Here is a 22,819-nt window from a genome sequence, read left to right on the forward strand (position 1 = left end):
TCACAATGTCTCTCTGAAAGGACCATTTGGAACCCCCCATTTACTTTCTCAACAATCCTTTGGAAGAAGTCCTTTCTTTCAAGCTTCTGGGTCCCACTATCTGCCATGATCTTTCCTGGGAAAAGCACATTTCCAAACTGGCCTCCAAAGCCAGTCGCCCACTGGGGATCCTCCGTCATGCAGTCTTTCCTCCGCCAACCTGAGCTTCTAACCACTTACAAAGTTTTTGTCTGCAGCCTGATGGAGTACTGGTCTCCTCTCTGGGCTGGTGCTCCTGCCTCTCACCTTTCTCGGCTTCACGCTGTGGAAACCAAGGCTTTTCGGATCATTGGCATCTCCCACAATGAGGCTGAGTCTTTGGGCCTCTCACTCAATCACCGCAGGTTGGTCGGTGGTCTTTCTGTCTTCTACCGTCTCCTCTCCAGCCTCGCCCCCACTGCCCTCTCTGTGATTTGTCCCCACCACATTTCCGCAGGGCGCTCAAGGTCCGCCAACAACCCCCTTCTGGTAAAACTACCAAAATCACGAATCACTGCTCACCTTCACTCTTTTATTCCTCTTTTTTTCCAGCCTTTGGAATAAACTCCCTCACTCTATTCAATCCCATTCTTCCCTCCAGGCCTTCAAAACTGCTGTTCACCACCATCTCTTATCATCCCCCATCCAAATCCTCGATCTTTTCTACCCCTGATAATCCACCCAAGCCCACCTCCTTCAAATTCCCTGCTTTCCTTCCTGAAAGTCCTGTAATGTCCATCTTGTATTCCCCATGTTCCCCGTCCCATCCCTCTCCCTTCCACAGATCTCCTAATGTCTGTTCCCCACTGTTTTGTCCTTCCCACTCCCGCCCCTCTTGTCTCATGCCCCCCTTGCTGTGCGTTGTGTGTTAGCTCTCTCACGAGCCTCGACAAGGTATACAAAAAAAAAAAAAAAAAAAAAACTCCCCCCCACTCTGTTCAATCCAATTCTTCCCTCCATGCCTTCAAAACAGCTGTTCACCACCCCTCTTATCGGCCCCATCCAAATCCTCGATCTTTTCTACCCCCGTTAATTCACCCCAATCCCACCTCCTTCAAATTCCCTGCTTTCCTTTCTGAAAGTCCCTGTAATGTCCATCTTGTATACCCCGTGTTCCTCGCCCCATCCATCTCCCTTCCACAGATCTCCTAATGTCTTTGTTCCCCACTGTTTTGTCCTTTCCACTCCTGCCCTTCTTGTCTCATGCCCCCCTTGCTGTCCGTTGTGTGTTAGCTCTCATCTGAGCCTCGACAAGGCATACAAAAAAATACTAGTACATTCAAATAGGTGAACAGGTAATCAGCACAAATATCTACCTTGGGAAAAGTATTTGAGCACCTGTTTTCTTTGTTACTTATCTGATAAATAACTATGAAGAAATGAAAGCTCCTTAAAAGAACACTCATGTGTATGTTAGATAATGCATCAACAATATTTAATCGCTGTGTGTATTCTGTAAAAATACAGGACCTGGGTGGAATTTTCATACCAAAATACCCACACCCCTCACACCTGGTGACTTCTTGCAAAGCACTGGAAGATTCTTTGAGCAGGACTCGGTCTTCAAACCTTCCCCAGCCACCAAACGCATGCAGGCTTGGACTTCAACAGGCTTATTCTGAAACCAATCAGTAGTCACAGCCATTTGCAAGCCATCCAGCCAATGGTATGCACCGGAAGTTTGCAGTAACATGAGCACATCCGTGGTGCACACATCCATTAAACAATGTGGTAAAAATGAAGATGGAGTATGATGTTCACACTCTCTCCCATTGTGACAAATTATGACAAATCAGGACCACAAGCAAAGTCTCATTATGGGTAACCACGTTCCTACCTCATTTCTTTTGAGACCGATCCACAGTTCCCCACCTGCCCGTCGGGCGAGCAAGGACGCGAAGGCTTTCTCATATACACTGATCAAGCTCGCTATCTCAGAACCATTGCGTTGACAAGCTTTCCTTGCCTCAGCAAAGGGCTGTGAAATCATGTCGACCCAGAACAATGACTTGCCAAACAGAACCAGCTCAGTTACAGGAGGAGGTTTGGTGACAGCAATGGTAGGATCTAAAAGATGAGGTGAAGTAATTAATTTGACGAGATGGTAGGATTTAGAAGAACAACAACCCCAGGAAAAAACAAGGTTTTTCGAATAAATGTCCCTGTGTTATAATATTCAATAAATACGTTAGATAAAAATATCGAGCATATAACAATACAATACATACACACAAGCTTATCTGATGTCTTGTGGTACATATTAAGATGGAGTATCACCCTCTTAGTGACTGTTTTTGCATTAAAAAAAAAATATCAAAAAACAAGGACAGTACCAGATATTTGGATTATTTATTGATTTTTGTTTGATGTTCTTAATTGATAATTATTTTGATTGCAGAATCTCCAAAAGTGGAAGGTGGGCAGTTCATAAATTTGTCAACCAGGAAGTCAATATTTCAAAATTAAATTATCAGCACAAATTATATATCATTTTGAAGGGAATTGTACAAGTTGTTCAAAAATTGTAGATTATAAATGCACTTTTTTTGAAAAAAATCTGCACACGTCACAGAAATTTTTAATTGAACTTATGAAGTCAGAAAATTCATTTTTTCTGTGTACGTCCGAACACATGGTATTTTTTTAATTATTCCAAGGTCATTAAGGTGTTGACACTATTTTTTCATTGTTACTTGTTTTCTACGAAACACTTGTCATATCATGGCCAAATAAAAGTTTCATATTCTCAATCTTTGTGTCTGTGGTATCTTAATAATGTGTGCAAAATGTACGTCTGAAATTATGGAACTGCCCAGGTTTGAACCATGGAGGATCTTTTCTGCTTAAATGTGGATTCTCTGACTGCCCTATTACTTCTGGGCCACCTGGTGTATGTGTGTGTGTGTGTATGTATGTATGTATGTATGTATGTATGTATGTATGTATGTATGTATGTATGTATGTATGTATGTATGTATGTATGTATGTATGTATGTATGTATGTATGTATGTATGTATGTATACACTGAACAAAAATATAAACGCACCAAGCGATTGTTACTATTTTACCTCGAACTCATTAATACTAAATCTTCACAACAATTTGGTTATAGAATCCATGACAATTGAGCATTAAATTTCAAAGAGTTCCTTGAGAATTCTGGCGACAGTCTTTGCGCTACAACAGCCGACACAACCGAGGTGTCACTGTCAGAGTTCACACAGTCAGTAGCGGGTGTGTCCACCGTTGGCGTCGCGCAGAGCGGTGCATCTCCGGCGCATGGACATCACCAGATTATCGCCTGTGCCTGTTATGCAGCCTGACAGTCTCATCGGCAGTCCTCGTGGCCGGTCGGAGTCGATCCCGGAGATGTTGCAGCCTCATGTGACGATCCTGACCGGCGGTGGTCACACGTGGTCGCCGGGCATGTGGGCGGTTCACGGTGCTTCCAGTCTCTCTGAGGCACGTTCTCAGGCGGCTAATGGTGGAGTGGTGGACATTGAAGTGTGCTGCAACGGCCCGTACTGACGTACCAGCATTCAGCATGCCAATGGCGTGCTCCCTCAAGATTTGTGACATCTGTGGCATGTTGACATTTGGCACCAGTCCACATTTTGGGGAGGCCTTTTATAGGGCAAGCTATAGGGAGTGTTTGTGTCCTGGTCACGCTCACTGACCATCACTCTGTCAAGCCCCCATCACTCATGGGAAGGATTACTCAACGTGTGAGTCCACACACTCAGAGTGGTCAATTTCAATGGGAACATCTGTCTTGAGCAAAACAAAGGAACCATTGCTCAAACATATCATCGGTTTGACCATTTTCCCATAATGGCAATCTTGACTCAAGATATTTAGGTTGGTGCGTTTATATTTTTGTTCAGTATATGTACACACACAATTGAATCCTCCCACACAGGACTGTGGTAGCTCTCATACGAGCCTCTCATACTAGCCGAAGAAGCTGAGTAAAGCAACCAAAAGACCTACACAACGTAAGTGATACGCTCTTTCAAACCCTTCCCAGAGTTCCTCAACAACTATAAAGACGTTCACACAAAGAACACACACGACAATCCCAATGCTGTACACCCCCTCAGCTACCGCACCGGTTTCATCAATTATTGGCGAATCATCAGCGATAGCATAGACAGGAACGCATACCAACAAGGCTCCCAAGCATGTACCACATGCAAATGTCAAAAGCAGTCAATATATAAATAAAGATCCACCCACATCTTGTACCTGTGAATGGAGGGAATAGCCAATCAGCTCTCACCGAATCAACTAAACCCAGGTGGCTAGGATTATATTAATAGTTGACCCCCTCCCACACTCCCCTCACCGAAGAAGCTGATCAAATCAAATCCAATCAATGTACCTGTCTGGAGGTGTTTATTCAATTACACTCAATTTCATACTCAAACTGTATGTACTGTAACTACTATTTGAAACACTAAATTATCATAGGAGACTTGCTTACACATTCAATATACAATTTACTTCACTGACATTTCTGGCTAAATGACCTTTGTTAAAATAAGTTAACATATGGCACTTATAGTTATGTACATGTAGATATGCACAGTGAGAATTGCATGAACCCTTAACCACAATCTGTAACATCTCTCTTTCATGCTGGCTTGGAAAATCGCCCCCAGGTTCTCCAGGAAAATCTGAAAGGTTTTCCACATGATCCAATTTAAAATTATTAGAAAAGTAGATTAGAAAAGTAACCTTAATATAGTAAGAGTAATTACTGCCTCAGAGAGTTCCAGTTCCATCGCGGTTACATGGTGCCAGCCGCAGTTCCATCGCGGTTACATGGTGCCAACCGCAGTACCAGTCTCATCCCTTAAGGGAAGCCCATGTTATAATCTTTTTAAAGTCCATGAAATAATTTATATTGATCGATCAACTTACACTTTTCCCGTCACTAGGGATGGGTACTCTTCCTAGGTGTACATAAGAAAAGTTTTTTGTGCCTCACCTCCCCCATGTGTTGTCCTCGTGCACCAGATCTGTCCGGACCACATAACACTGTCTTGTCGATCACCGTGTCGTATTTCATTATAATTAACCTTTTTATTGATGACGTATTTTCACCTTTTGCCTCCCTCATGTTGCACCACCAAGTTTGACTCCGTTTTGGAGCAATCCTTGTGGCTTTAAGGGTAAACAACAGTTAATTTAAAGCAGTGTGGATTTGGTAAGCTTGATGATCTTCAGCAGTAGCAAAAGCTCCTGGCACAATATGTTGTTGTATGGACAGTGGTGTGGAAATCCATGCTCAAGAAAGTTTTGAGACCCTGTACAAGCAGGTCATAGACTTTGATGACCGAACAGCAATTGGCCAAATTCAAAGCCGAGTGCAAGAAAGAAATACCCGCACTTTTCCAATGGCTCCCTGCTATTAAAATTGGCCCAACAGCAAGAGAAGAAGATACCTCCAATTCAATGATTTATTTAGGCCGAGGTCACATTTGCTCTATGGTGAGGATATGGTGGCCGTACGCCCTCTGAATTGACAGAAACGTGCGGCGGCCGCAGAGAAACTGAGGTGGCCTCAGGGAGGCCCTACGCCGTTTGGCTATATTTTACAGGCCGTAGGGGCGCCGTGGAATTATAGCGCGGAGTTATAACTTTTTTTCATTTCTACGTTCACCGTAGCAATTCGACAAGCCAAGCTATGACGTAGATGTGTTCCACGTCAACCGTACGTAGGGCGTACGGTGGGCTTGCGTTATTCGTGCGGCTGCCGTAAGCTCTTCTCAATGAAAAATGAATTTTCCCAACCACCCAAAAATTACGGCGGCCGCAGTATTTCCACGGTCGCCGTATGGTGGCCTTGTGGTTTGTGTGACAACCTGCGGGCAACGCAGGGTCGACGCACGGTTCCCCTACGCCCGCCGTGCACCTACGTACGGCCTCCGTGGCAGTCTGCGCCGACCATGCGTCCACCGTGCGCTACCGCTAGAGATCGGAGTATAGGTGTTTGCCCATACAGTGGTGCCCCCAGAATCCCAATTTAATTCGTTCCAGGAGGCTGTTCGGATTGCAAAAAGTTCAGATTCAAAAAATATTTTCCCAATAAGAAATAATGGAGTGAATTAATCCGTTTGTGGACCCAAAGAAAACCCACTTTCAAGACACTTTAAACTGAAATTCCCCATGTTTAAGGTAAAATAAGATGAGTAAATGACCTTCAGTGGCAGTGTATTGTATGGAAACTGGTACAATCACCACATCCAAAGGTCCACACAGGCTCGAGCTCCATCCTGGGTTCCGATCGCTCGCGCACTCTGCGAGAGCGCTGCCTCCAGGGCAGCTCATCAAACATGATGCCCACAGAACCACAATCACTTTCATCAAACGCATCGGGCTGATGTAATCATAGTATAGATATTCCAAATTACAACTGGTTTTGCTGTGAAATTCAATCATTGTCCGACAGTCCGTCACACCACGTGATCGGATTGCTTTTTTTGTTATTAATTAAAACACAAGATGATTAAAAAAAACAAACATCACAAATGAAGGTGAAAATACGAGGTAAAGCCTAAGTCACATTTGGCTCGGCGGCCGGTGGGTCTCCAAAATCTGCGGCCACTAGCAATTATACGGCGGCCGCAGTATTTCCACGGTCACACAATGTAGCAGTCACATATGTTTTTATTTTTCAGGGAGCCGCACGGCGTATTTATAAATTGTGGAGACCGAAAACGTGGGGGTGCCGTACGGTCTTTGATTTGATATCGCACGGTGACCTTAGGGCGTCCCTGCGGCGGCTATAGAATTTTCAAGGCAGACGCAAGGTGCCCGCAAGGTGACCGCAGGGGGCCCTAAGCCGAACGTGCAGCCAGACGGACGGTAACGAATGGGTAATTTTTTTTTTTTTTAACCAGTTCTTTTGTTTCGGCTTGCCGAATTTTTACGCGAACGTAGAAATGAAAAAAGTTATAACTCTGAGTTATAATTCCACGGCGACCTTACGACCTGTAAAATATAGCCATATGGCGTAGGGCCACCCTGAGGCCACCTCAGTTTCTCTGCGGCCGCCGCACGTTTCTGTCAATTCAGAGAGCGTACGGCCGCCGTATCCTCGCCGTAGAACAAATGTGACTGAGGCCTAAAGTATCGATCGACACACGAGAGATGCTTTCACGAGTCCTTCCACCGACGAACTGAATGAACAAAGCGCGAAGATGCGGCTCGAACAGGTGGGGGAGACACGTGAACAAACATGAACGCCACGTTGTGTTCGGTTTTTTAAAATGTATTAGGTTTTAGGGCAAAATTTTCTCGAAAAAATTGTTCGGATTCCAATTTGTTCAAACAATGGGGCGTTCGGATTCTGGGGGCACCACGGTATATTATAGTTATAGTATATTCAGTTATATATACTGGTATATTTTATTTCTGTAAAAAAAAGAACTGGTATATATACCCACTCGTTACCGTCCGTCTGGCCGCACGTTCGCCTTAGGCCCCCCTGCGGTCGCCTTGCGTCTGCATTGAAAATTCTATGGCCGCCGCAGCGACGCCCTAAGGTCACCGTGCGACATCAAATCAAAGACCGTACGGCACCCCCACGTTTTCGGTCTCCACGATTTCTAAATATGCCGTGCGGCTGCCCGAAAAATAAAAACATATGTGACTGCTACATTGTGTGACCGTGGAAATACTGCGGCCGCCGTATAATTGCTAGTGGCTGCAGATTTTGGAGACACCACGGCCGCCGTGGCAAATGTGACCTAGGCCTTAACAAGGACAATTTAAATGATAAAAAAAAATGTAAGCACAGAAATAATTCTTGCTACATGAAACACTGCAACTCGTGCCTGCAGAAAACGGATTTTTTTGTAACACCTGCCACATTTTCCATACAATCATCATGTAGCTTTGTATGAAGCGAGCTTTTACCATTGCACACATTTCTTATTCAGTCAACTTGGTTATGGGATGGCTCTGAAGGTCATAAAATACAAGTTGTTGAGTCTTTCCTTAGTATTTACAAATGAAGTGAACAGAGCACATTGCACAAGTGAAAGCACATCTACACTTGCCAGGAGGGATGGTTCAAACCCAAATTTCCCGATCCCGAAGAGAAAAAAACAAAACAAGAAAAGGCAGGAATCTCAAATCAATTTCTCGCAATTTTTCAGGAATTCCCGGAAACAATTTACCAGGAATAAACACTAGCTTGGGCTCCATTGGTTGAAAGATTTTCTCAGCTCAAGCTCAAGAAAATTAGGCTTGCACCATCTCTAATCATTATGATACGCAGCAGGTGTGCCAGCGGTGTTGCACAATTGCTGCCGGTGTGGCACAATAAACAGTGTAGAAGATAATGAACACTAAAATATAATCCTGCACTTTGTGTTGACTGGAACTTTCAGTACAGTCTTTTTTATTTTCATCTCATTCCCAAAAAGGCTTCAGCTGACGTTCCACAACATGGTCAAAGATAATTCTGGATGCCTATTAACTGGTTAATGAATATACACAAATCTATATATTTCATAATGAGGGAACAGATCTCAAAGATAACTCGACAAGCCACACGCTGAACAGTTAATGCCACCTGAGACACTAGTGCCACAAACCTGATAAAGACAGAAGATGGGGGAGGGATTGTGAAATATGCAGTTGATAACATTTGCAAGGTGGGTTAATAATGGCTTACAGGAAAACTTACAGCTCAAAAATGATTAGCATGTAGCCTCATGTACAAGGCTGCAAAGTCCCGCCCTGCCAAGGTGGAGCCAACAGTACAACGACTAACATTAGCGATTATCATGACGATGATGCATCACTGGTGGGCTCGCCAACATTCCCCATGTCTGTAACAATATGCTCACATAATGTGTTGAAACAAGGAAATTAGGAATATATATATATATATATATATATATATATATATATATATATATATATATGCATTTATAGTCAATAATGAAATTGACAAATCAATTTATTTTCTGACCTTTTGAAGAAATTATAGCCGTACCTGTTGCCTTCTGGCACACATATCCTCGCTTCTGGCTACATATCTCATCTCTCCAGAACCCAATTCTTCCATAGTTCATCATAACCACACAGTCACTCTGCAATAATACATAGTGAATTAGTCACGAAGAAAATGAATGGGGGAGAAAAAAATAATCAATGCTCCAGCATATTTGTTTGCATAAGAACCAAATTGATGGCCAAACTGCCATCCGGCCACACATATGTTATGGAAACAAATAATTAGGGAAGAAGAGGGAAAGTGGATAAAAACAGGAATCCTTCAGGTTTACGTTTTCTTGGAAAAGTCCTGAGGGTGTCACCCAAATTCACCTCATATGTTGCATATTGCGGTGAGGGAGAAGGCCTTCGATTATCCCAGTGTGTGTAGTTCACAGGTGTTCCATCACTCCACTCAAAATTTCCTTCCTCGTTAAGGTCATTCAGCCCTATCCAGGACTTGAGATCAACATGTTCAACTTGTGTCAACAGGAACACTTGAGAAGAGAGAAATAGAAAAAAGGATGAACAGTGTGTTAACAGGGACCATACCCTCTACTGCTGCCTTCAAAAAAAAAAAATAAAAAAAAACACACACACACACACACACACACACACACACACACACACAAATATTGTTGCATGAAAAGGGAGGGGGGATCCATAGCGAGACCATGGTGAAGGGGGGGATCCATAGCTAGACCATGGTGAAGGGGAGGGGGATGCATAGCTTGACCATGGTGAAGGGGGGATCCATAGACAGACCATGGTGAAGGGGGGGGGGGTACATAGATAGACCATGGTGAAGGGGGGGTCCATAGATAGACCATGGTGAAGGGGGGGATCCAGAGATAGACCATGCTAAGTGTGGTGTGGTCCATGTGTTTCGAGTAGGTTAGTTTACCATGTAACAGGGAGGGAACTGTCAGAGTAAGTTGTTTGTTACATGTGATGCTGAGGAGGCAGCATATGTGGTCTATAGACAGGGAAGACAGATTCATTTTGTTTGTGCAAATGCTCTGGTTTCTGGGTGGGGCTAGCTGTGGACTTCCCAAACACAGAGCCACACGTGTCACATGTGTGTGAAAGGTGATTACGATCTCTCTCAGTGTGTGCCAACCATGGTGGTGTATTGGGCTGTGGAGCCCGGAAGAAAAGATTGTACTTTTATTGGGGCCACCCCCGTTGGTGGCACCCCAGAAGAGAATTCCACCCATGAGGGGGAGGAGGACTGAGACCAGGACACCGAGAAGGCCTCGTATGGAAGAAGGACGAGCCAGTGCTTCACAGAGGAGCAATCGAGAAGCAGACATTATTTTGAGTCTCTCTGAAGAAGTTTTGGGATTGACCCAAGCTGGTATCACCTTGCCTTTGGAGAGGGGAAGGAACCACTGTGTTTTTGGAGAGAAGAAAGACCTCAGAGACAGGAGAGCTCCACGTGCACAGAGTGCAAAGAAGCACTTTGAGGAGGCCTAATTTGGAGAAGTCAAAGAAGGCCAAGAGGGCATGATTGGTTGAGGAGCAGATCGTCACTGGTGCATCTTGTGGCTGGTTCACTGTGCTCCGTTTCGGCTTTCTTCATCCTTGGGGCTACTTATTGTTGGCCCTGCTCATGGCTGGTTTACTACATCTTTGGACCAATTTCATCATTGGCTCCCATCTTGGACCTGGTTTCCAAACCAGGCTCCATCGAGTCTTGTGTCCACCCTGCACACCATATACAAAGGGAAGTCCTTCCTGCATTCTTAACTTGTTGCATAAGTGTGATCTGTGGTGCCTGGAGTGGGTTAGGATTTGCACTTTTATTTCTTGTTCTTGGATATATGTTTGCATCTCCCCATTCTAATCTGTGTCTTTTGACTCGCTTGGTTTGTTTGGTTTATGATGGCGTCTTTTTACCTTCCTCCCTGTACTTTTGTATACAAAATAAACCCTTTAAAAGGAAAGAAAATGTGTTCGAGCCATCTGCTTTTCATGAATGTTTGTCGTCGATTTGGCGCCATTTGGGGACCTTGGGCAATGTTAACGTTGTTGAGTAATAACTGAAGGCAGTGCAAGCAAAAGACCGTTTGGGCCATCTCTGGGACGAACGGTGCAGGCTCTGAAGAATCTTGTGTTAACGATGCAATCATACTTTCCCTTAATGCAGCAAATTAAGGCCTATTTTACATCCCCTTCCATGTCCAATCTTGTTTTTGTGCTCCAACAATAAGGAAAGAATGTACGTGCAATGCTTAAAATATCAGGAAGGGATCAATAACCAAATGATGATTTAAGTTTTCACATGTCACTCTCACTTGTCGCATCCATTTTGAACGAAAAAAAAAAAAAAAACTTTGAATACATTTTAAAAGATTTCTCTACTCAATATCTATTATTTCGTATTTCTTTGACAAGGAAGACAGGAGCATAAAATAAATATCAGTAAATCAATCAAATTGGTTTCTTGTAGAGAACTGTTCATTGAGGATAAAATTTCAAAGCTCTTTACAGTGCAAGAAAACTTGATAGTAAAACTTCACAAAACAACTGTAAAAGATAAAAACAATTTCAGATAAAAATGAAATTCCACATTAAATAAAAGAAGAAATAGATGAGGTTTTAATAGAGATTTAACGAGACAGTTCAAAGAACACCTTACCACATGCAGTCTTGAGAAAAATGACATGTGACTATTGGAAAAAGAAGAAGAATCTCTAAGTTCCCCTGCCCTCAAAGCGTGAGTGGCAAACTCACTAAATATGACTTGTAATGAGGTTGAAGTTTCACTGGACAATGATTTAGACTTTAGAGAATGTGTTGAAGTGGGGGCATGACTGGTTGGTAACCTTCAATGCAAAGAAAACTGCATTGTTGGCCTTGTTCTGCTTGAGAAACACGTCTTTCTCTTCTGTGCATATTGAGTCTTCAACCTTACCAGAGTCGTCTGAACTTCGTCTTATTGGTCTTGACATCTCCTCTAACATTCGTCGGGATAAGTACATATCTGGCATTGTTGAGAGTGCCTCCAAGTGAGTTGGTTATCTTTATCGAGCGCTGAGTTATTTACCTCCTGATGCTGTTTTGTACCTGTATAAGACAACTCTACGTCTCCTCGTGGAGTACCGTTGCCACATCTGAGTTGGAGCACCAGCCTGCCACTTATCTTTACTTGATAGGCTCCATCAATGCACAGTTAAGCTGGTTGGTGTGGAGAAGAGTTCAACGCCTCAACCATTCTCTCACCGTCGGTCAGTTGCCACTCTCAGTTCGACAAATATTTTGATGACAATTGTTCCGCACATCTTTCTAACTTGGTTCATTCCATATGACTGTTTAGATGCAGGACTTGGTTTGTCATCTCTGCACATCTATGCCCGCTAGCTGATCCAAAGTGTAGAACAATGCTTTGCAAACAGTTTTTCTCCCCTCGTTTTTGTCTCGCTTTGGAATTCACTTCCTGCAACGGCTTCCCATCATTCGATGATCTACACAGCTTTAAGAGAAATATCAACTCGTACTTCCTACATGTTTGAAGTTTCATCCTATTTCATCAGACTTTTGGAGTTTAACTATCCATTTATCCCCACACTTTTTGAAAAAAAAACATAATGGGGGGGGGGGGGGATGTTGTAATTGGGTCCGTCTCTGTCTTTCCCTCAGTCATGCTCTTAATTCCTAAACGGTTGTGCAGAACTTCACCAAACTTAGTCGTTATGATAATGACGTGGCAAGAAGGTACAAAAGCAGTATCATTTTTGGCTCCGTCCCCTTTGGCCGAAAAAGGGTCAAATACCAAAAAATGCAATTACGGAAACATTTTGAAATGAAATTTTGTATATGTAATCAGCATGGGGGGGGGGCGCATGAAATATGTAACAATATTTTGGATTTGACCCCTGGAATCATGGCCCAGGGATGGGGACTTAAGGTCTCAGGGGTCAAAACAAAAAAATAATTTCCACTCTACATTTGACATTGCGTTTTCTCCTGGTGGAACGTTTTGCCATCGTTCAACTTTGTTTTAAGTGAGAAACATGGGGATTTTTGATGGTGCTCCATCGACTTCGCTCTAGTCTTTTTTGTCTTATATTTGATTGCGGTTGCTTAGCTTGGTGAGACTTGGCAATGTCACCACCTCTTTTGTGAATGTTTTTTGGTATCGGTTCTTCTATGGTTGTGTCTTGGATGTTTTCTTCTTCTTTTCCTTTTTTTAAATGTTATTCTATTTGTTTTGCTTTAACTTTATCTCACTTTCCTGTAGCCTCTTACCTCGAGTGGCTTTATGCCTTTTGGGGGCGATTTCCATAAAAAGTTGGAGTGCGGTTCAAACCGCTCAGACCGCATCACGTGACTCAGGTCCTCTCGGCCAAGATCAGATCAGTCACGTCATCACCTATCGACGTAGAACTTGGGTGGCTTAGCGGTCCCACAGGTAAGGTATTGGAAGTGTAAAGACAGTGATCTGGCCCGGGACCACAGACTCACCCAATTTCTGCAGTCGCTTTGACGCAACTCGCAGGATTATAACCAGGTTACTGGGAAGAGTCTGACGGCTGTAACAGTTGATGTCAGTCAGGAGATAATTGAACCCGAGGTGCAAATTCTCACACCTTAGAGTGAAATTGCATGCGTTACAATTTTTCTTTTTAAACCAAACCACCATAATGTCGAGCCCAGACAAATATAACCAGGAAGGGGCAACTGGTTAGACGCCACCATGACCCAAATGGACATTGAGTTGGAAGGACCACTAGATGGCGTGGTGGAGTCCTGCTCACTACCTGGTAGCCTTTAACCTCCAACAAACCCAGAAACCACAGGAAGCAGCAAGGCAGTGAATCCACTGCCGGACATGAGCCAGCAAGTTGCGGCCATGATGTCCAGGATAGACAGGTTGGATGCCGACATGAGCTCTAGACAGGCGAGACAGGACAGCAGGGGACCTTCAAGCATAATGTTGATGCCTCAAGACAGTGTTGGCACTTATCCTGTGAGGTCCAGGGAGTGTGTTTGCACTATTCTGGGCAGTTTGAAACCGATTGCATAAATTGGTTGTCAAATGTATCGGTCCTGAGGGCTGAGCGGGAGTTGTTATCCTTCTTGGGATATCTCTAGTTGATCGAGTGGCTTGATAAAGTCTTATCAGGTCATAAACAGTTGTTCTCCTCACGTTAAAGAGGCTTGCAGCATGGTAACTGGAAGACTCTGCTTGAAGGTGTGTAATTATTTTATTCCTCTTATTTTCGGGTATTGTTAAGGATTGTTGAAAAATGCAACCACTGCATTTTTGGATCCACATGCTGGTGTTTTAGGAAGACAGTTTTGAATTTGTCAGAGTGCCTCGTATCATCTCCAAAAACCTAAGGGTGCATGAGTTGCATGTGCTGAATGATTATTTCATAAGGCAATTACATTCAGTGGAAACTTGCAATCAGGTTGTCTGAACATCCTCCGTGCCAAAAGCGCTTGGAATGAACACCAACGCTGGAACAATCCAACAACTACATCACCAATTCTACATGTTCAGTTGTTTATGGTGGAGAGTGCATATACTGCACTGCTGCAATGAATGGTTTATTTAAATAAAACAAAATGGCCACCTTAAAACTTGGGCAGAAATGTTGGCCATCTGTCTATAAAGGCCATGCTGACTGTTTCCATTGGGTGGTCGTTATAGAGAGGTTTGATGATAAAAGTAAAAGCACTCACTCTGTTCATCCACATTTGCAATAGAAACGAGATCTCCTCCCTTTTCCTTGCATGACTCCCGTGCAAGTTCCCAGCTCTTGTGATATTTTTTCTCCGTTTGCAACAGATAGCACTGACCATAGAAGGAAGCGATTATGATGGGGGTGAGGGCAGTGATGGTAGAAATCAATAAGTGCAAAACATTTTGTGATAGATGATGCATAAAAATGGTTATTCTCAATTATCACCCAATATCGCAGCAAAAATAAGAAAGAGCAATTAGAGATGGTAGACCCTCGCCAGGACTTGTCTTGTGTGGAGCATTGTGTGTGGCAAGTAAATGGAAGGATGTACTAAATGAAAGGTGGTTGATTGCAAATGAAAGGTCTTCGGGGCTTCATGGTCTTAATGGGTCTTAGCGTATAATCATGTAAATCATTCAATTCTGGGTTATGCAGACTCAATTATAATCAAATCAAGAATGAAGGGACAATAACATTTGTGTTCCAACTTAGGCTTTTGAATTGTACTGGAGTAACTGGAAAACAAACAACAATCATAACAACACACCTTATTGTTGAAAAGTTTCCATTTACGTGGGCAGCCTCCTTCTGGTTTGTTCAATGATGGCTGAATAGGAGTATGTCCCGTAATATCGGGTTTACCACATGTGATGGCCTTTGGATCTGCACATCCTACACTGTGACATTCCCCTGCTCACACAATTTTACAACAAAGGAGAGAACAAGATTGTAATTAAATGAAAAACAACCATTTAACTTTCAGTTTTACCAACAACATTAGACATACAATCAAAACCTTCAAAAGAGACATTACAAAAAATAATCTTTCAAAAAAACATCAAAGCTAAGTTTTCTATTTTCAGATCGAGGCTGAGGAAGAGCTAAATAACAAAGGATGAGAGGTAAATCGACTGAAATAGAGTTCATAAAAAGGAAAGAGCAGTTTGTGTGAGTGACAGATCATCAAGGTATCAGCCCAGTTTGTTTGTGGAAAATAATACCACTGATGTAAAATAAGAGTAACAAAAAATTGGGTTGGAGTTCTTCCTGGGTGGCTGGAGGATCAGATGGTTCAGTCAGGACTATGTAGTGCAGAACAGGATAAGTGGCAAGGGTGCGTGACCTACCAACCTCAAGCGATCCGACCACAATCCTATTGATAAGGCACATCCAAATGTACGGATCGATTCTACTGCGAAGAGATCGACCTCATTAGCAGTATTATAGGGTTTCGAAATTAGGGGAAATAATTACACACATTTCCAACCCTGCTTTAAACAGGAAAAGTGTTGGATTCATTTGGTAAAATTCAAAGTTTCACTTGATCAGGATTTTCTTGCAAAGAACACCATTTCATCAATTTAACTCCATTATTGAGCAACCAGTTTGCTCCATTGTATATTTTATTAAACTTGAACCATGTTCCCCTCTCAAACTATGTTCAGATAAAACAAAACGGCTTACCCAGCTGAGTCATATCTGGAAAAAAAATGCAAAAACATAGAAGTACCACGTCCCAGATGAGCCATGATTTAGTGAAAGAACGAGACCCAAAGATAACCATTGCTGAGAATGAAGAAAGTGTGCACAAGTAGTGGTCAGTGGATAAAGAGAGCTGATCTCCGCATTTATCCTGAGGGTGAGCAAAGCATAAACAGGAAGGCATGACGTAGGGCGCATCATGCCAAATTCTGACTTTCCAAATTTCTTCCTCCTCCTGATCCTCTTCTAAAGCAAAATTGCTTTTCTTTGATTTCTCCTGATGTTATACAAATGAACAACAACATAATGAAAGCATGACCATCAATATAATCCTGGATATATCTATAATCTGAAAGGTTACAAATATAGTCACAATTTCATCGACAGTGGCACAACAGAAAAAAAAAAACCTGACGTAAATCTATTCTTTTCTTGTAAACTGTGTTTAGAAAAATTTATTTGGGTGGAAGAAATAAAGTATCAACATATGACACATTAGGCATGTATTCAAAACATATAGCTCTAAGTACAAAAGAAGTCGACAGGCTTACAACAGGCTTACAACAGGTTTACAAGGCTTACAACAGTGCAAGTCGTTGATGAGAGAAAACACAAAAACCTGTTCACGACAGGGACACAAAATTAAACCTCTCTGATTATCTGGAATTCACTCCTTGTGACAAAAAAAAACAAAAAATCTTGAATGTTTGTTTGATGAAATTAGTTTTGCTCTTCAAAGATGAGTGTGAATTTTTTTTTTTTTAAATGAAAATCAACTCAAAATAGTCTTAAACGACCAGTTTAGCTTTCGGATCTATAAAGTGACGCTTCCATTTTAATGCCATTCAGAGCTGAAGATGGTTATTTTCACGTCAGATGTGAACAACCTGAAATGTGAATGTTTATCGTGTACGAGTTACTGCCCAGGTGGGACCACAGTATATGATACCAAGCAGTGAGATCATATGTGAAGGACTGTTGAAGAAGACGAGAGTACTTGATACCTGTAGTTTAGGCAGGAATTTGGAATTTGATCGAAGGTATCGGCGATAAACTCTCCTATTCTTCATGAAAGATGCTCTGATATCTGGAACATCTTCTAACAATAAGTGCTGGTAGATGTGGTCCTCTGACTTAAAAGTCCATAGGATGGACGTCACACACTTTGATACATCGTCCAGCATGCCAAATACCAAGGTGACAGTTTATAGCTGGGTCGAGATTTAAACTCAGGCTAGACATCTCAGAGGGCACTCTAAGATATGGAATTTATAGCTTGCAAGCAATAAAAAGACTGAATGAACGGACGAATGTTAAAAGATTTTATGATATACTTTCAAGCAATTTCAATGTTGAAAGAAATCAGCAAAACACAAACCCCCAAATTCACAAGCATTTACGTACATGGATTTTCCAATGATGCATTTCTTTTGGCATCAGTCGTTTTCTGCAAAACAAACAGCTTGGAATGTGTAATCTAAACAATATGTTCTTACTGCAGTCTCTAAAATGTTACCAAAATTGATAGAGGATTACAAAGCATCAGCGAACTAAACACAAGTCAAACAATATTACCAATCAAGTGTTATTTGTGTTTTTTTCACATAATTTTCCACAATGGGCCATCTTGTACAAGCTGTCGTGTATTTTTTATGCATAATATCAACTATGAATATGATTTCTCAAAATGTCCAATTCTCATATTCAAATTGGGTCAGATAAGGTCTACATCAAAAACTTAAACCACAAAAAGTGCAAACACCACTGTAGAAACGAAATTACTATGCTTGTGCCAAACAGCTGACAACAGTCATGATGGGTTTTGTCACACGAATGGCAACCATGAATGGGGAAAAGGAGGTTTGGAAGGTGGGGTGGGGATGGGGAGGGGGATTGAAGAAGACACAATGATGGCTGTGAATTTCGTTTAGCAAGCTAATACAACCTCATTAAAAAAATTAAAGAATCGGTGAACAAACAAACAGTTGTGGAACATTGTCGCTGAAACATAAAAATAGTGAAAGGCAAGCACAGGAATAGAAAGTGATTACATTTTTACCTGCGAGATATCGCACGTCTGCAAGAGCTTTGTGTTGCTGTTGTTGGAGGTCGATTTTTGAAATGTGCACTCATTAGTCGGACAGCTGCTGGACCACACCCACATCAGTCGCTTGACTCAACCCACCATTTCACCCAGATGAAATGATATGGCCGCCATCTTGGTTTTCTGGTGGGCCTGTAGGCCTCTGCTGATTATAAACTGTCCGGGATTGTTGCATCAGATTTCCATTGGCTTTGTTTCGGTCAAGTGTTAATCATGACGAGGGACCCGAAAAATCTAATCATATATCAAATAAAAATTATTTGTTATGTTTAATCAAGCCCGTATGCGCCTCCATAAAAAAAGTGTTACGTAATTTTTGATTGGCTCCATACTGGGGTTAAGCATTTCATAAACATGTGAAAAATAAGCTCATTCTGATATAACTGTGATAAATGAACTCTTTTAGGAGTGCTTTTAATGTGTGTTTCCCAATCAGCCGGTTACCGGATTTTTAAAACCAATTCATTCGCACTTAATGGTGAAGTGCCGTACCTCGGATGACCACACACAGATTTTTATGAACAAATGGTTTATTATCACAGAGTAGGAAGGCGGAAGAGAGGGACACACACACACACACACACACACACACACACACACACACACACACACACACACACACACACACACACACACACACACACACACACACACACACACACGAAAATTGAAGTAGCAGATATAAAGTAAATCCCTTGTTCAGAAACACTATGAATCTTATCTAATCATTCATTCACATGGGATGGACACGCCTCTATCTAATATTATTCATTCACATGGGAACATGGGACGGACATGCCTCTATCTAATCTTATTCATTCACATGGGAACATGGGACGGACATGCCTCTATCTAATATTATTCATTCACATGGGAACATGGGACGGACATGCCTCTATCTAATCTTATTCATTCACATCGGAACATGGGACAGACATGCCTCTATCTAATATTATTCATTCACATGAGAATATGGGATGGACATGCCTCTATCTAATCTTATTCATTCACATAGGAACATTGGACAGACATGCCTCTCTCTATCTAATCTTATTCATTCACATAGGAACATTGGACAGACATGCCTCTCTCTATTTAATCTTATTCATTCACAGAGGAACATTGGACAGACATGCCTCTCTCTATCTAATCTTATTCATTCACAGAGGAACATTGGACAGACATGCCTCTCTCTATTTAATCTTATTCATTCACAGAGGAACATTGGACAGACATGCCTCTCTCTATCTAATCTTATTCATTCACATAGGAACATTGGACAGACATGCCTCTCTCTATTTAATCTTATTCATTCACAGAGGAACATTGGACAGACACGCCTCTATCTAAAGCCTGGTGTTGGCGCAGTGGTTAGGGCAGCGGCTTGGGATCCAAAAGGTCCTGAGTTCAAGCCCCGTTGGGCCACTGAATTAATACACCAGGGGGTTGACTCAGCCTGTCATCCTTCTGAGGTCGGCGAAATGAGTACCAGTATACTGGACCGGTGTATACCCCGGTTAAAATAGGTGTACCGTATCCCTGTGTCGTAAGAGGCAACCAGGGTTGCGTCAGGAAGGGCATCCGGCGTAAAACATGTGTCAAATCACTATGCGGATCATACGGATGATCCGCTGTGGCGACCCCTAACGGGAGCAGCAGAAAGAAGAAGAAGAAGATGGGAACACAGGACAGACACAGCACAAGGTCATAAGACATTAGAAAATGTAATCTGAGCCATTGTTAATTTTTTTTATTTTATTCTCAAACCCAGCTTTCACCACATACACATGTGGACATGAAAAAGGATGAGGGAGTTGAGTTGACAGAGAAGGTTAAAAATAGATCTATTTGTGTGTCAGGTTGTGACGACAGTGCAGTCATTCTTGTTATGAAAATAAAAAAGTTATGTTCAGCATCCTGCAAATAAATAAATAAATAATTAAATCCATTTTTCTTCAAATCCTTCATGATTGGTGTATTTAATGTGCCTGTTTTTAGGGAGCGAGTTCACTACTTATACTTATTTCCATTGTCACTGATGATGCAAATGTGCTGGAAATGCAAAATCGACGTTTAGAGGTAAATATCTGTTACTTCATTTCACAGAACTTGTTGAAGCTCATTCGCTTGTATGATTATATCACTACATGTAAGGAAAACCCATTTCATTTACATTGATGTCCCAATGTGGACTACATAATGTGTCCCAATGTGGACCAAATGTGGACTTCGCTAACTACATAGAAAAACTTGTCTGGGATCTGAAACTCAACGTCTGCAAGCAAAAGAACACAATTAAGAAAGTGACAAAAATCTCTGTTAAAGGCAAGAAACTCATTGGTCAACTGTTGCAAGACATCACCATTGTCAGACATCACTGTTTTATTTCATTGTGTGCAAAATAACTTTACTCTGGCCATGCCTGTCAACTGCCAACAGCAGGCACCAACAATTGTTCTCAACAACTGAAGGAAAGGCATCGGGCCTATTGTTGGAAAGTAAATGTTGTCCACAGGCTTTTTGGGTGAAGGAGAATTAATTTTGTTAATTTTTCAAATATTACAAATCTTCTCATTCTCTTCCCTTTATATGGAGTGAGGTTCAATGGCACCAAGCTTCTACCCTGCCTCAACCACAATACTCCTCTACTTCCCCCTGTCCTCAGCATCTCTCCCCACCCTCCAAACACTCCCACCTTATTGATATCCCTCCTCACACAATATTCCCCTCTCAACCACAGTCTACCTCTTTTTCCTCCTACCTTGCTCCCTCAACCTATATGCTCTCCTTGTCATTCTCTCTTCCCCCTTCCACACCAAGTATTCAGCCGATCCCAGTCAGCATTTCGCAAATCTCCTTGCAAAGATCATCTGCACACCAATCTCCTCCCTCAGTTCATCCACCCTCCTTCTGTCCACCCTCTTCACTCCCGCAATACTCCTGATCCTGTTGTTCTTGCAAACATACAGCCTCTGTTGTTGTCTCTGTCAGTGCTCCCATTTTGAGACCGAAAAGGTAGGCTGGCATCACACACGTCACCATAACTTTCCCTTTCAATTTATTCGATAACTTCATATCTGTTATTACTCTCTCCACCCTCCTCCTTGCATTCACCCCACATTCATCCCACTGCCTCGGACATATAAATCGGCGGTAACTGCCCCACCCCCCAGATGCTCAAACCTATTTCCCTGTCTGATCTTCTCTTCAAACCTGATGTTCATTTATTTTCTCTTTTCCCACATCACCTCAGTTTTCTCCGTACTCACTTTCAGCCCATGTTGCTGAAATGCCTTCTTCCACTCCCCCAGTACTTCTTGCATCTCCAATCTACTCTCCACCATAACAAACAGATCATCTGCACACAACATCCTCCCCAGAATACCTTTTATGTTGTTTACACTCCTGCTTACCACCTGAATCACTGTGATAAATACGAGTTGGCCGAGTGCTTCACTGCCTCAAACTGATGTTCATGCTGAACTTCTCAGACATCCCAGGTCCAACCAAAACTCTTCCGTTCGTTCCCTTGTACATCCCTTCCACCAACCTAACTTCTGCTTCCAGCACTCCCATCCATCTCAGTGTCACCATCACCATCTCTCTTGGGACAGTGTCATAAGCCTTCTCCAGGTCCACAAGTCCCAATGCCATTTCACCTTGCATCTCCAAACTCTTTTCCACCAGCTGTCTCAGTGGAAACATCCCATCTGCCATCCCATGACCCTTTCTCAACCCCTATTACTCTTCGCCGATCTCCAACGCCTCACTCTTCCTTTTCCTCCTGTCCAAAATCCTCTCCAATACCTTCATTAATTACATTACTCAGCAACATAAAGCCTTTATACTTCCTGGATCTTGAACATTGCCCTTCTTCCATATCGGTACAATTACCCCTGTACTCCCATCCTCCAGAATCTAACACTCTCTCATACCTACATTCAACAGCCTCTTTGTCCAACTGACTCCGACTTCTCCTGCAACAACTATCATCTTTTTTTTTTTGTATACCTTGGTCGAGGCTCGTATGAGAGCTAACACACAACTCACAGCAAGGAGGCATGAGACAAGAGGGGCGGGAGTGGAAGGGACAAAACAGTGGGGAACAGACACATTAGGTGAACTGTGGAAGGGAGAGGGATGGGGATGGGACGGGGAACATGGCGAAGAGAAGATGGACATTTCAGGGACTTTCAGGAAGGAAAGCAGAAGAAATGAAGGAAGTGGGCTTGGGTGGATTACCGGGGGTAGAAAAGATCGAGGATTTGGATGGGGGAAGATAAGAGGTGGTGGTGAACAGCTGTTTTGAAAGCCTGGAGGGAAGAATGGGAAAGAATAGAGTGAGGAAGTTTATTCCAAAGGCGGGAAAAAAGAGGAATGAAAGAGTGAAGATGAGCAGTGATTAGTGATTTTGGTAGTTTTACCAGAAGGGGGTTGTTGGCGGACCTTGAGCGCCCTGTGGAAATGTGGTGGGGACAAATCACAGAGAGAGCAGGGGGGGAAAGGCTGGAG

General features: G+C 42.5%; 1 protein-coding gene across 5 annotated transcripts in view; it reads right to left on the reverse strand.

Moving 5' to 3' along the window:
- LOC147014182 (macrophage mannose receptor 1-like) overlaps positions 1-22,819 on the reverse strand; it is a 99,300-nt gene that overhangs the window by 67,424 nt on the left and 9,057 nt on the right. For 2 of the 5 annotated variants that reach the window (XM_085851938.1, XM_085851935.1), the window contains exons 1-7: positions 16,186-16,343; positions 15,269-15,411; positions 14,720-14,831; positions 9,362-9,525; positions 9,030-9,126; positions 1,856-2,085; positions 1,531-1,699 (exon numbers count right to left, since the gene is read on the reverse strand). In XM_085851938.1, the coding sequence (XP_085708064.1) occupies positions 1,531-1,699; positions 1,856-2,085; positions 9,030-9,126; positions 9,362-9,525; positions 14,720-14,831; positions 15,269-15,411; positions 16,186-16,285 (1,015 nt within the window). In that variant the 5' untranslated portion in view covers positions 16,286-16,343. Of the gene's footprint in view, positions 1-1,530; positions 1,700-1,855; positions 2,086-9,029; positions 9,127-9,361; positions 9,526-14,719; positions 14,832-15,268; positions 15,412-16,185; positions 16,344-17,607; positions 17,651-18,262; positions 18,383-22,819 lie in introns of those variants that run through there. The other 3 variants (XM_085851936.1, XM_085851939.1, XM_085851937.1) reach the window with 3 other exon arrangements.

Source organism: Eptatretus burgeri, chromosome 13, assembly GCF_056783735.1.
Source record: "Eptatretus burgeri isolate ZD-2024b chromosome 13, Ebu_testis_v1, whole genome shotgun sequence".
In the NCBI taxonomy this organism is placed as follows: Eukaryota; Metazoa; Chordata; class Myxini; order Myxiniformes; family Myxinidae; genus Eptatretus; species Eptatretus burgeri.